At 38.7% G+C, this 13,992-nt stretch overlaps 4 protein-coding genes across 4 annotated transcripts; 3 read left to right on the top strand and 1 right to left on the bottom strand.

Annotated features, from left to right (window-relative positions):
- Window positions 1-1,501: 1,501 nt before the first annotated feature.
- LOC112044977 (uncharacterized) lies at window positions 1,502-3,633 on the top strand. The gene is made up of 2 exons (XM_024081000.2): window positions 1,502-1,758; window positions 2,085-3,633. Exons 1-2 carry the CDS (start codon window positions 1,747-1,749, stop codon window positions 3,519-3,521), a joined length of 1,449 nt encoding a protein of 482 aa, XP_023936768.1. The 5' UTR covers window positions 1,502-1,746; the 3' UTR covers window positions 3,522-3,633.
- Window positions 3,634-6,860: 3,227 nt separating this feature from the next.
- LOC112044933 (cuticle protein 16.5-like) lies at window positions 6,861-8,114 on the top strand. Its single transcript, XM_024080947.2, has 2 exons — window positions 6,861-6,918; window positions 7,612-8,114. Exons 1-2 carry the CDS (start codon window positions 6,907-6,909, stop codon window positions 8,059-8,061), a joined length of 462 nt encoding a protein of 153 aa, XP_023936715.2. The 5' UTR covers window positions 6,861-6,906; the 3' UTR covers window positions 8,062-8,114.
- A 3,293-nt stretch (window positions 8,115-11,407) lies between these two features.
- Window positions 11,408-12,726, top strand: LOC112044992 (uncharacterized). Its single transcript, XM_024081016.2, has 2 exons — window positions 11,408-11,613; window positions 11,943-12,726. The coding sequence occupies exons 1-2, from the start codon at window positions 11,596-11,598 to the stop codon at window positions 12,600-12,602; spliced, it is 678 nt and encodes a 225-aa protein (XP_023936784.1). The 5' UTR covers window positions 11,408-11,595; the 3' UTR covers window positions 12,603-12,726.
- Window positions 12,727-13,104: 378 nt separating this feature from the next.
- Window positions 13,105-13,940, bottom strand: LOC112044990 (cyclin-dependent kinase inhibitor 1C). Its single transcript, XM_024081014.2, has 2 exons — window positions 13,783-13,940; window positions 13,105-13,705 (listed from the first exon to the last, which is right to left on the bottom strand). Exons 1-2 carry the CDS (start codon window positions 13,798-13,800, stop codon window positions 13,226-13,228), a joined length of 498 nt encoding a protein of 165 aa, XP_023936782.1. The 5' UTR covers window positions 13,801-13,940; the 3' UTR covers window positions 13,105-13,225.
- Window positions 13,941-13,992: the final 52 nt, after the last annotated feature.

Genomic DNA, 13,992 nt, shown 5'->3' with positions numbered 1-13,992 from the left:
TGTGCAGATTAACTTGACAGCTGACGCGAATTATGTTTGTACTGTGTAAAAAACTCTCGTGCGAATGAGGGCTATCCTCGTGTGAAGTGTCATGTGACGTATCTCAGACGCTTTCAGGTCAACAAATATCGCTAAAAGGTTTCTTAGACGAAAATTACATCACGAACCATATTAAAGTTCTGAAGTTCCAAGCCACGTGTACTGAAAAACGTGATTAGTAAACACGCCTGAAGTTATCCAATCGCAATTTGTCGTTTCAAACTCTTGGTAATTAATAGTTGAAGGTGTTGGTATTATTGAGTCACCTGGCACGTGATTAAAGGAATCAAGTTTACGGTTTAGTTTAAAGGAATTAAGTTTATACGTAGAATTATAATTTCTTCTTATTTAAATTTATTTATTAATAATTACCTAGGTATTTTATTATAATATGTAGCTAAGAAAAAAATTTCGTGTCCAGCACCCCTCTGAAACATTCCAACCTATTTAAAACTGATTTTACTCCTTAAGAACCGATTTTTCATATATAGCCCCCAGAATAAAAAAAAATATGGGCAGTAAAATTCGATGACCGAATGACAGCGTTACGTTTTTTGTGCGCAACCTATTCCGCGCACCTTTCACCGTGCGCTGCCGCCAACAGCGTGCACGTGCGGTCTGCTCCGCGGTTGCGCACCTTTCACTTTTCAGGCGTAACTATTAAGACGTACATAGTGTATGCTGCGGGGCAACATACACCTATTTAGACAGTCGATCTGAAAGAGTAAACTCCATTCGTGCGTCGGAGCTGACACACACTTTTTTGTTTCTTTGATCTTTGGTGGTCGTGTAGAAACCGAAAGGGGTGTGTATTTTCATCCTACACCTAACAATTTAGCCCACTTCCATATTACCATCAGGTGAGTTTGTAGTCAAGGGCTAACCTGCAAACAATTAAAAAAACACACACCCACACACACACACGCATGTTCACATAGCAAACTTAGCATTCAAAATATACTACCTAATTTAACTTTGTTCGTCACATACTTTTTAGACTTACTTACTTTTGTCTCACAACTGTGGAAGAAAGTACCTACCACAATATAGGGAATACAGTGAATCATAGATCTGTTACACTTGTGAATCAATAAACAATTTAATATTAAAAAAAAATAACATCAACTGATTCGTATGTTCGCCATCTATACGATCAAAAAACCCTTCAAAACAAAAAAAGGATTTTTAAAATCGGTCCACAAATGACGGAATTATCGCTGGACATACATAAAAAAAAAAAAAAACATACATACAGCCGAACGTAGAACCTCCTCCTTTTTGGAAGTCGGTTAAAAAACGAAACATTTGCCAAACGAAAGGTTGAAAGCCCCACCAACATTCAATCGGATATAAGGAAAATGCTACATAATTTACATAAGTCTCGAGATGGTCACCGACAATGTTCAGTCTACACCAAGTCGTCTAATATTGTTTACTTTTGTTGATTAAAAAAAAACAAAAATATGATTGCAATGAATACTGTCCATCTACGTCTAGTTATTGATATTCCTACGCCGTAATTTCAATACGATTTTTGTAGCCATCAAGGCTCACGTCCTTACATATAGTGGCATTAGGTATTCCGTTACACGGGCACCATTGCCACATAACGATGCAAAATTTGTTTCAACTATATAAAAGCGTGCACCCCATTTTCTATCGCGCGCATTTCGATTTGAAAGAGGTATCGCGGGGGACATTGCTGCGATGATTGTGACGGTACGATATAAACCAATGTAATATTTTGTGTGTTTGATAACAATCGAAATAAATCGCATTTAAAATCAGATGACAAGACAGCAATAACAAGTGTATACATACGGATTCCAAACAAGCAGAACGTTTCATTAAAAACAGAAATATTGACTTTAATGACACATAAATCTCACTATCCTCCTCAATATAAAGAAAAATGTGGATAATTGAAGTACCAGTTTGTCACACATGATTTTGTGATAGGATGTTATTAAAATATATAATCAATAAAAAAACTGGAAAAAATAATAAAAAGTAGTTTGACTAACGATAACAATTGAATGTTTCAGGTTATATTGTTGCTGACAACATGCGGAATCGTCCAAAGCTCGGAGACACACGCAGTGGCACCAGCGGGTGTTGCGCCGGTTGTGACAGCTGCTAGCTCGCAGTACTTCGAGAGAACGTTCAATCGTTTGGTCGCAGTTCCTCCGTTACAACCAGTACTGCCATTAGCACCAGCTCCTGTGGCACCAGCCGCTGTTGCACCAGTTGCGCCTCCATCAATACTGTCAGTGTTGCCAATTGCGCCCGCCCGCCCGCCAGTTGTTGTGGATGCAACAAGAACAACAGCGGAGCCACCACCATTACCACCACCTTCGAATCCTTTAGACCCTAATATTGCCATCGCAATCGCAACAGCGCAAGCCGCACCAGTTGCAACTATTCTCCTGCCACCTTATCCATTCGGATTCCCACCGTCATTTGGACTTCTACCGCAACCACCGCAAGCACCATCAGATACCAGAGAATCAACGACGTCAAAAACAACAACAACTATTCAAGCGACAACAACACAAAAAGAAGAAGACCCTACAACACCTGTCCCGTCAAACATAGATAACGCTTTCGCTCAAGCTCCATCAAATCAGGATGTCAACTTCAGGCAATATTTGGCACCACAATTACCTGGACAAGGGATAGCCACTCAGCAACCGGCTCTGAGACCACAACAAATTCCTGATCCTAATCAACAGTTTCCCGGTCCCAATCAACAGTATCCCGGTTCCAATCAACAGTATCCTGGCCCCAATCAACAATTCCCCGGTCCCAACCCACAGTTTCCCGGTCCCAATCAACAGTATCCCGGTCCCAATCAACAATTCCCCGGTCCCAATCAACAATTCCCCGGTCCCAACCAACAGTTTCCCGGTCCTAATCAACAGTTTCCTGGTCCAAACCAACAGGTCCCTGGGCCTAATCAACATTTTCCCGATCCTAATCAACAGTTACCCGGTCCTAGACCACAACAGTTCCCTGGCACTAATTCAAGGCCAAACCCAATTCCGTTACCCAATCCACAACAATTCCCATTACCTAACTCATGGCCACAGAGCATCCCTCAACATTTGCCTCTGCCAGATGCAAGGCCCATTAAATTTAAAACTAATGTTGAAGTAGTACCTGTACCGCTGGCATATATTGCACCACCTTCACCTCATCAACATCATCATCATAATCACCATCATCATCATCATCATCAATCATTGAAAGTGATCCCCCATGTTCACACGTTTGTACCAAAGACTTCCAAAATCATCATTAGGCCTGTAACTGCGTTAAGAATTAGAACGTTAAGAACACCCGTACCTTTTGCGACGTATGGACCACCTAAATTAGTAAAACGACTGGCTTTGAACTATCCACGTAAAATCAGATCACGTGATACTGAACTCACTACCTTTAAACCTATAAACAGGCAGTTTACTAAACCACAAAGGTTATAAGTTATTAATAAAATAAATGTTATAAGCTATCCTAAATAAAATGTACACTTGTTAATATTGTCACTGTAATTGTAAGTATCACAATGATGTAAATACAATATTTATACTTTTACTACTTCGTTTTATTATGTTTACCTAAAAATACCATAAACATATTTAACCTTCACAACAAATTTTCTAATCTATAATATATGATATTGCTGAAGAGTTTGTTAGTTTGTTTGATTGTTTAAACGCGTTAATCTCAGGAACTAATGATCCGATTTGAGAAATTCTTTCATAGTTAGATAGCTCATTTATTGGGAAAGGTTATAGGCTATATATTATCTCCGTATTCCTAGGGAAACGAAAACCACGCAGGTGAAACTACGCGGCTTCAGCTAGTATACTTATATTTGCAATCCAACCCTTCCCGAAATCTGTGTTTCCTGTTTCTAATTTGATATCTTGGGTATCCTCAAAACAAGAAGAGTTAGTTAATAGGCATTTTCTAGGCAAGCTTGTCCCACCTTAGACTATACTACATTTACCATCACATATGATCATAGTCTAACGCGAGCATGCATAAAAAAGACTGCTCAAAATTTACGTTTGTATTATCCTCCGGAAGTTCAAAAACACGTACTAAAACCATATTCCTGACATTTGGGCGTCCACATGGAAATCCCTTATAATATAAAGACTTGATTTTCATAGAGTTTTCCCACATATGCCTGCCCTCCTCTTTCAAGTAAGCGTATGTATCTAAAAAGTCTGGATATCAGGAAAAAACAATTTTTACAATACAATTGGGGGTTCAAGAGATTAGCGGGACACATAGAAACAAACTCTTTAGCTTTCAAGTAATTTTACAAGCATTTTTGAAACGTCTTTGACTATTTGTAGACTCCACCAAACGCGAGCGAGGCACTATTTTCTATGCAACCACCTTTAAATGTACTCTAATTAGTAAAGATAGTAGTTTGAGTAATGTACATCTACGATACAATACATTTTCTGCAGTAAGTACTTACCGGGAAGCTATATGTTCGTCACAAGCCCCCTTATCCCAGATTTATCCACTTAACGTGCCCGCGTATTGCAAAAATGATGTCGCTTAGCATCTCATATTTCTGGGGCAAGTGGACCAGGCTGAACGTTAATAAATAAGTCAGTTACCTTTTTATCCGTCGACAGCGGATTTTAATGTTGTATAATGGTGTAGGTATTTAGAAATCACGCATTTATCTTTTTTTATATAAAGTTAACCCATGACTGCTATCATATCCAATGTTATGTGACGATGCAGTCTAATGCTAGTCACTCACCATCCGGTAAGCTCACTTGCCTGCAGCGCTAACGACTTGACATCCGGTATAACCGATCACGTGTTGGTCGCGATCGGCATGATGTCATGCTCATCATCATGTTAACTGGAATTGAAGAGCTAAGAGCTGAAGCACTAACTACCAAATGTGCTAGAGAGGTTATTAAACGCATTTATCTGGAAGGTAATTTGTCGTAAATTCATTATTGAAGTTTTTATCTATTTGAATTTTCATGATCGGACTTCTATTGTACTTGTATCGCACTTAAATTTACCAACAAAATTTAGTTTTTTGAGGGGGACGAGGTAAACTTACACATTGAAAATATTTAATACCAGTAAATATATCCTGTGTATTTATACTACACACAACTATAAAATTTGTATGAAGACGTTTGATCATGATCATAAGTAATATATTTTTGACAGAAGGGTAACTTCTTGCGAGGTAGGTCATAAAGGAGGTAACTGATCTAAGATCGATAATGGAATCTCAGCGAGATAAACGACGATTCAAAAGATCTTAGGTCTACAAACTGTTTTACATGTAGTTCAAGGTTGCATTGTGGGTTTTCGCTAACTCAGTGTTTTAGAGGATAGAGTCAACAAAGCAAGTTCAACATTAGGGTGTCCGCGCACTATCAATATTATCGATAATATTAAATGGTTGCCTAAAATCGTACCAGGGGTATCGTAACATACACCATTAACACGTTCGCTGCGGTACGAGGTCAATTGACCTCGTACGGCACCAGAGAAAACAGAAAAATCAGTGCCGCAGCGAACGTGTTAAGACAATCTTATTTCCTTAGAAATAAACGTATATATACTCTAAGATCTGAATAATATTTACAATATTACTGTCCATCTTATATGAAAAAATAATGTCTAATAAACTCAGTGTATTTTATTTGCTGAAAGCAACTGAATCACCGTAAATACAGATACTGAGTTACTACAAATCCTTGAACAGAATTTACTTAAAATAATATAAAATCGATCGAAGATCCATATAATACTCAGATATTACTCAAGTTCATTATATAGTACGAACTTTTATAATGCACACAATGCGAACAAAATCGCAGGCGTCACTTAATATGCTATATTTAAAACTAGCGGACGCCCGCGACTTCGTCCGCGTGGAAATCAATGTAAACTTTCAAACCCTATTTCACTACTTTAGAGTTTGAACTTTAAACATTTTTGAATCTCATTATATTTTGCATTTTTTCATGATTTATGAAGAAGTTTTTAAAACTGTAACTCTAAAAATTTTAGGACTTTCCATACAAACTTTAAACCCCTATTTCACCACCTTTTTATTTTATTTTCGCAATTATTTTATTTTCCTTGCCAAGTTTCATTTGAATTTATTCAGTACTTTCAACGTGATGCCCGAATAGATACTTGTACATTGTCTAGTAGGTAATTTATCTAGTAATATCGATTGTTTTTAAAGCGATTTTATTGATTACTAGCCGATGCCCGCGACTTCGTCCGCATGGAATTAAATTTTTCACAAATCCCGAGGGAACCACTGGTTTTACGGGATGAAAAGTAGTCTATGTGTTAATCCAGAGTAAAATCAATTTTCATTCCAAATTTCAGACAAATCGCTTCAGTAGCCGCAGTGTAAAAGAGGAACAAACATACTTACACACAAACTTTCGCCTTTATAATATTAGTGTGATTAGTTTAATAAAAACTGTCCTTCCCCCAAATAGTCATATATTTCAGAGAACGGCCAAAAGTCCAAAAGATGTGAATCGAATTCATGACCTATTGAAAATATTAAGTAGTACAAACCAAGAAATTCACTTACTTAGTATTCTCTTCATACTTTACAGTGGTTTGAATTCGTTCAAATAAGTGTTATCAGTCAGTCCAAGTTTCTGTTGTAATATCATCATCGAGGACGCGTCCTGAATGTGTCCAATTGTCCAGTCAACGAGTTGGTACAACTATGATGAAACTTACAAGGTGAATCTTACACTCTTCGTATAAAAGGTACCTAATGTCACCAAATCTTATACACTTCGAGTTATTTGACCAGCACGACTAGCCAAAAAAAACAAAATGTTTGGAAAGGTACATAAGCAAACAAACATTAAATAAATTAGCAAATAATTAGTATACCTACTTTGCCTAGTTGTTCCAGTGGTGTTTAAAGATTAAGCTTTTCTTTGTTCTTTAACAGTAGAAATTGTTCTGAGTTCAGTTATGTTAGCATCTGGTTGATCGTTAAAGAATCAAACTTTATCACCCATAAATTCCATTTGTGGAGCGTTGCTAAAGCTATATAAAAAACATAGCAAAAGCAACCTAGGCATGTAGTGGGTTGTTAAAATAGGTTAATAATTCAATTCCATTCAATTCAATTAATTGTACTATATTAGCCGTATAATGCCGTATTCAATTAATTGTATTATATTAATTGTACTACTATAGTGCCGTGATAGCCCAATGGATATGACCTCTGCCTCCAATTCCGGAGGGTGTGGGTTCGAATCCGGTCCGGGTGATGCACCTCCAACTTTTCAGTTGTGTGTATTTTAAGAAATTAAATATCACGTGTCTCAATCGGTGAAGGAAAAACATCGTGAGGAAACCTGCATACCAAAGAATTTTCGTAATTCTCTGCGTATGTGAAGTCTGCCAATCCGCATTGGGCCAGCGTGGTGGACTATTGGCCGAACCCCTCTCATTCTGAGAGGAGACTCGAGCTCAGCAGTGAGCCGATTATAGGTTGATCAAATGAATGAAATGTACTATATTTTACAGATTATCTTCCTCGCTGCCATCGCCATCGCTGTTGCCAAGCCCAGCGCCCCAGCTGCGTTAGTCGCGCCCGCTCCACTAGTGGCTGCAGCTGCGCCTGTGGTGGCCGCGCCCGCTCCTCTCGTGGCCGCACCCGCTCCTTTCGTGACAGCATCCAGCTCGCAGTACGTTTCGAGAAACTACAATGGACTTGTAGCTGCCGCTCCGCTCGTGGCTCCAGCTCCCGTCGTAGCCCGCGCCGCTCCGTTAGTCGCTGCTGCTCCGTATTATGCTCCTGCTGCTGCTCCGTATTATGCTCCTGCTGCCGCTCCATACGTAGCTGCTGCTGCCGCTCCTTATGTTTCTGCTGCTGCTCCCTATGTAGCTGCTGCTCCTTACGTAGCTCGCGCTGCTCCGTACGTCGCTGCAGCGTCGCCCTATTTTGCGCCAGCGCCTGTTGTTGCCCTTAAATGAAAAGACTGCTTTATACTATCCTAAATGAATAAAATGAATTTTAGACAATTTTACATTACGTCTTTTTATTAATCATTCCATAATATATAAGAAATAGTAACTGAAACCGGTAAGTGGCTCAAGTATACCTCTCTGACAGTGAGTTACATATTTGTAGCTTTTGCCGTGGAGACCCTTGGGCCATGGAGTCGCAGTGCCAAAAAATTTTTCCGTACCATTTCACCGCGGCTTGTTGCCTCGACTGGTGACAGAAGGGCTGGCTCATTTTTTGCGCAAAGGATCAGCATGGCTGTCCAGCGCGGAAATGCAGCCAGTATTCTTGCCACCATTCCACGTGGGCATGATTTGTATAGTTATTAGGATAAGTTAGCTTAAGTTCCCTATTGTATTATTTCTCAATAAAAAAAAAAAAGGAATATTGAATTAAAATATGAATATATTTTAAAACACTATTCCTGCCTCCGATGCCTCAAGACCTAAACAAGGCAAGATCAAAACTCAAATAGTAGAAGCATCAAATATCACACTTTCACAGCTTTTTCAAGCACCAGGCAGGCTACTCTTTAATAATGTTTTATTTATCTAGTAAGTGCGAGTTTCGAATTCACCTCTATCTCTCTCTGTTTAACACGATACAATAGAAAGAGAACGATAGATGTTAATTCGAAATCTAACTCGCATTTGCGAGTTGAACAGAACATCGTTACAGAATAGTCCTCCTGCTCAGCATTGTGTTGTATCAACTAAGCAAATGAAAGAAAGGAAGAAAGAAAGAAAAGATCTTTATTTTTAAGTAATGCCACATATCACATTAAATCTAAATTATAACATTATGGCTTAACGTCCACTCAAACAGTGGAGCACTAAAGAATGCCCTGTAATATGTGGCACAATCTAGAAAAAGGCCCCAACTCAGCATTTTGCCGCATACTTTCAATAATGCTGGGGCTTACAGCGCTGATTTTCAGCTGTTACTCTAAAAACATATTGTCTAAATTCTTGTATGAATACTGATGGCTTGTTTGACTCATTTCATGTGCATTTAAAAACTTACTCTAAAAGAAACCCACTCTCTCTTAACTTACTCTAAAAGATATACTCGTAAACATTTTAATGTCACTTCCACAGAGAATGGTAGAGTATGAGTCTTTACAAGCCGCGTGGTGAAGCCGGTGAAACCCATAAAACACCAACGTCACGCGTCTCCTTAACAACCACATATACAAACTTTTTTCATAATTTTGTATATCAAGAATTAACACTAACAACAATCTTTATATCCACAGTTCCAATCTCTCAACAAAATTTTTCTAGAGCGATTTACTCAAGATACACATGAAAGATAGCATAATACCCGATGAATGCTAAGCGTTAGTCAATCACTAGAGCGGCACTTCATTAGAAATTCACCACGAACATGGTAATCCTGTAGCTCGATATTATGTACGTCCATGAACCAAATATGTGTCATACGGCATTTAAATAAAAATGTGGGTCATCGTGATTGTCCATTCTTTTACAATCTGTCTACGTTATGTGAATATAAAAACTGTTATCGTATTGTGTCAGTTTTAAGTCCTTTATTGCTTTCTTTTGAAACCTTTTGTTTTATTAGAACGGGTTTGCAAAGCTGCTCTATATCGTACCAAATAACAGAAGCCGCGACCACGATCACGACCACGACTATGGCTACGACCACAACCAAGACCTCTCAGTGATGAGAGGTTAAGATTCATCTTAACGTTGGATTATTATCATACCTACAAAACAGACATCGCTAAAAGCTAGTTACTTCTTATATCTGTGGCCATACCCACTCCTAATACAGTATTTTCAAAATAGTTACAGTGTAGTGGGAATATTGGTCATATTTAAAAAAAGATAATATGGCAAATGTTCTTTTAAAAAACGCTCTACAACGCGACAGAGAATTAACAGACATGTCAAAAAGAAACTCCTTAACAAAACACTCCGGAAACAATTCCTAGGCTGTGATCGGAATTTTACCAAAGATTTTATAATAGAGATATGTCACTAGCGCGTTAAAATTGAGGCGAACAAAAGCGGCTAATTGTCTTAATTTCAATGACTCGCATGGTAAACAACGAAAGTTATTTAAACAAATACTACTTAAATATTGTATACAATGTCGAGTTATATTCAGGAAGTGTAAAAACGGTATATAGTATATACATAAACATATAATGGAATTAAACGTATGTATGCGCTGGAGTAGCTAAATTACTTTTTGGGGTGATTTTGTAGATACGTAACATGTCTATAGTAATAAAATGTCGTTGAGTTTCAGAGGGAGGATAATGTGACTCTACTCTCTGTGACTCGGGTTGGACCTGGCACGCGAATCATTCGTTTAGCATATAGGTAACTGCTTCCACGCGATAACTTTACTGACAACCTTTATGAAAGCTCTAGATGGATGCTGCGTAGAATTAATTCTGCTATTGTATCAGAACAATAGTTAAAGTCCGTGTCGAGTTGTATAGCGAACAATATTGTATCTGTGTAATGCAGCGTAATTGTATTGTGAAGATGCACAATACAATTATTATGCACAGGATTGCATTGTGAAACAAGAAACAATCAATATTGCTAATGACCTTAACTGTGATATAATGTTATGTATTGGTTCAAATATATGTATAAATGTTTTGTATTATTTTTCAGAAAATGTAATTTAAAGTATTTTTTTTTTGTTATTTTATTTATAGGCAAAGCGTTATACAAATATCAGATGCAGACGCCAGAGACTTGGTCCGCGTGGAAGTCAGTTTTTCATTGTTGGATACGGTTTTTAGACGACGTACTCCTCCTTATAAGCCTGCTATATTCTGTAATAATATTATAAAGAGGTAAAGCTTTGAAGGTTGTAGACGACTAAACAGATTTTGAAAATTCTTTTATAAAAATAGAAGTTTTAGTGTCTTGTAAATAATTATAAGCACTTTTAGACGGCCTCCGTGGCGCAGTGGATTTACAAAACGGAGATCCTGTGGTTGATACCCGGCTGGGCCTAACGGCAAAGACGTACCGCCAAGCGATTTAGCGTTCCGGTACGATGTCGTGGCGAAACCGAAAGGGATGTGGATTTTCATCCTTCTCCTAACAAATTAGCCCGCTTCCATCTTAGATTACTTAATCACTTGTATTGTATTGGAGTCAAGGGCTAACTTGTTGAATGAAAAAAACATGAGAAAAAACATTATCTTGAAATCATAGACAGATACTGAAATTTTATTTAAATGTGTTGATTACAGCGATTACACCATAGCCAAAACCCCCTACAATTACATAAAGTGTCCATTGATGGTGGTATGTGACGCATTCGGCAGTCGGTAATGTCCGCGTCGGCACCAAATGGAGAATGCGAATGTCCTGCCGATGGAAAGTGAAACTATCAATTCGAATATAGACGTAATGCTTGCAACAGTATGAAGTATATAATGAACTGTGACATATTCATCATCATACTTCTATATTCCTACTCGACTAATCAAGTCGTGGATCGACGAAAATATGTCCCTACAGAGATTAGTAAGTGATAAGACAATGGATATATTATCGATTCCTTAATCTTCGTCATCATTATCAGCTGGAGGTCCATTGCTGGACTTAGGTCTCTTGTAAGGATTTTCAACCACTGAATCCGTCAGCAGGCAGCCGCTCAATCGGCTCAAGTCCTACCCATTATCACTTCAGTTTCGTTACTCGTTGAGTTCGTCCTTCAGCGGATCTCCTCATTTCAATATTGCATAGATACTCTAATCATACTCAAATCGTTCGATCGTGAGCTCATAGTAAGCAACCAATTCTCATATCCGTTTTCTCATTATTTTTATATTTACATATTTTTTTAATTGCAGATCGTTTCCACAATCGCCATCTTAGCTAGCTGCGAAGCTAGCGGCTTTGGACATCTTGCACCGGCAGCAAAATCGATATCTGTCGTGCGATACGCACCTTTCTACAGTTTCCCAAATGGAGTGCGTTCGATTCACGCGGTTCTACCACCAGTGGCTCCGGCGTTACCAGTAGCACCAGTAGTCAGAGCTTTTGCCCCACAACCTATAATACCGGCGCCAGTGGCTGCCCCTGTATTGCCTGCGCCACCACCACTGTACCCAGCACCCGTATTGCCGGCACCTGCATTCCCAGCTCCAGTTTTGCGTACATCTTTCATACCAGCACCAATTCCAGCACCTCTACCAGCTCCGGTATTTGCACCTGCGCCGGTACTACCCTCTATTTCTGCACCCGCTGCAGTTTATCCTACGTTACCTAGATTTGCTCCGATTCCCACTTTATCTGCAGCACCCTTCATTACTAGAGCTGTGCCAGCATTACCTGCAGTACCATTCTCACCTATTGTTAGACCTGTCGCCCCTGCAGTTTTACCTGCTCCTGCGCCATACTTTCCTGCACCAGTCTTTGCACCGTCACCTTTAGGTTTTACAAGAACAGTACCCTACCCAGCCCCAGCGCCTTTACTATCCGCACCTTTAATAAAACAAGCGTGGAAATGAGTCTAGTCCTGTCATTAGTTTGTAATTAGGCGTAAGATGTTGTTATATGTTATGTAGATGTAATGTTGTTTTTTTTTATACGAGCCATTTTTATAACATATCAAAAATAAACTTATAAAGTTTACCGAATTTTATTATTGAGTTTTACTCCTATAAGTTAAATTTAAATAGACGTTTGTCTCATGAGAAATATTATTTAATTGCATAGGAATGAGTCTATCCTATGATAATAATTTTAAATGACTTCAGATAATAAGTACTCGTTAGTTAAAAAAAAAGCTTAGTGTATAAAATATCTTTTATACGCAGGTGATCCTTTTTATGTCAGGTATGGTAAAATATTAAACTTTTTAAAATATACTTGCTCATTATCTGTTTAACTACATAAACTAATACTACGTTGAACTTACATACATAAGGTGTTTAGATCTATACACTGGAGTTATTATCCATTATAATTATGATATAAAACATGATAATAAAGGAAAAAATACTACAAAGCTTTCTTTTAAAATATTTTTTTAATTTGGTATATACAAAATTATCTTATGGTGTTTTTTTACATCTTTTTGTCTTATAAGTAAATAAGTCTTTTTAGGAAGGTCTTATAGTTTACTTTAAATCTATCGGACAAACGCTGGAGCTACACCGAACGCCGAACGAATCAATGGTGCTGAATAGGGGTAAGGCGCCGCATAGGGTGCTGGAGCAGCGAAGGGACCAGGGAAAGCATATGGAGCGGCAGCGTATGGGGCAGCTAGGTATGGGGCGGCGAACGGAGCAGCGACTGCCGGTGCAACCCTAGCGGCAATATGACCAACAGGCGCAGCAATCGGAGCTACTGGGGCTGCGAACGGAGCAGCAACTGGTGCAGCAGCATACGGAGCAGCAACGGCAGCAAGAGGTGCAGGTACTGGCGCAGCAAAAGGCGTAGCCACTGGAGCAGCAAAATATGGACTGACTGCTTTGCTGACTACGCTGACTTGGGATGCGTATGGTGGGACGTTTTGCGGCACTGCATGTGCATATCCAATTTGTGCTGGTGCAACTATTGGTGCACTGCAGTCAGCGCTGATGGTGAAAACTGCAGCGATGAGTGCGATCTGTGAGACAAAAATTAACATAATCAGCAATTATTATTAACTATTTAAAAGACAGTAACGTTTAAAGTGAAACTTACAGATTTAAAAGAAAACATTTTGCTTGTTTTAGTAGACCTTCCTTATTGAAAAGAGGATGTGTAGTGTGACGAATGAGAAAGAGTTAATGCCTTTTATACGTTGTATATTGTGATTCAGTTTACGTACCACTAACTTATTTTGACGGATTGCGGTCGATCAATTTGGATTCAATGGATCACTTGGAGAAATGGATCACATTGGGAAACGAT

Source organism: Bicyclus anynana, chromosome 15 (genome assembly GCF_947172395.1).
Source record: "Bicyclus anynana chromosome 15, ilBicAnyn1.1, whole genome shotgun sequence".
Taxonomy (NCBI): domain Eukaryota; kingdom Metazoa; phylum Arthropoda; class Insecta; order Lepidoptera; family Nymphalidae; genus Bicyclus; species Bicyclus anynana.
Note: the sequence above shows the minus strand (reverse complement) of the source record. Positions and strands in the feature narration are given on the sequence as shown.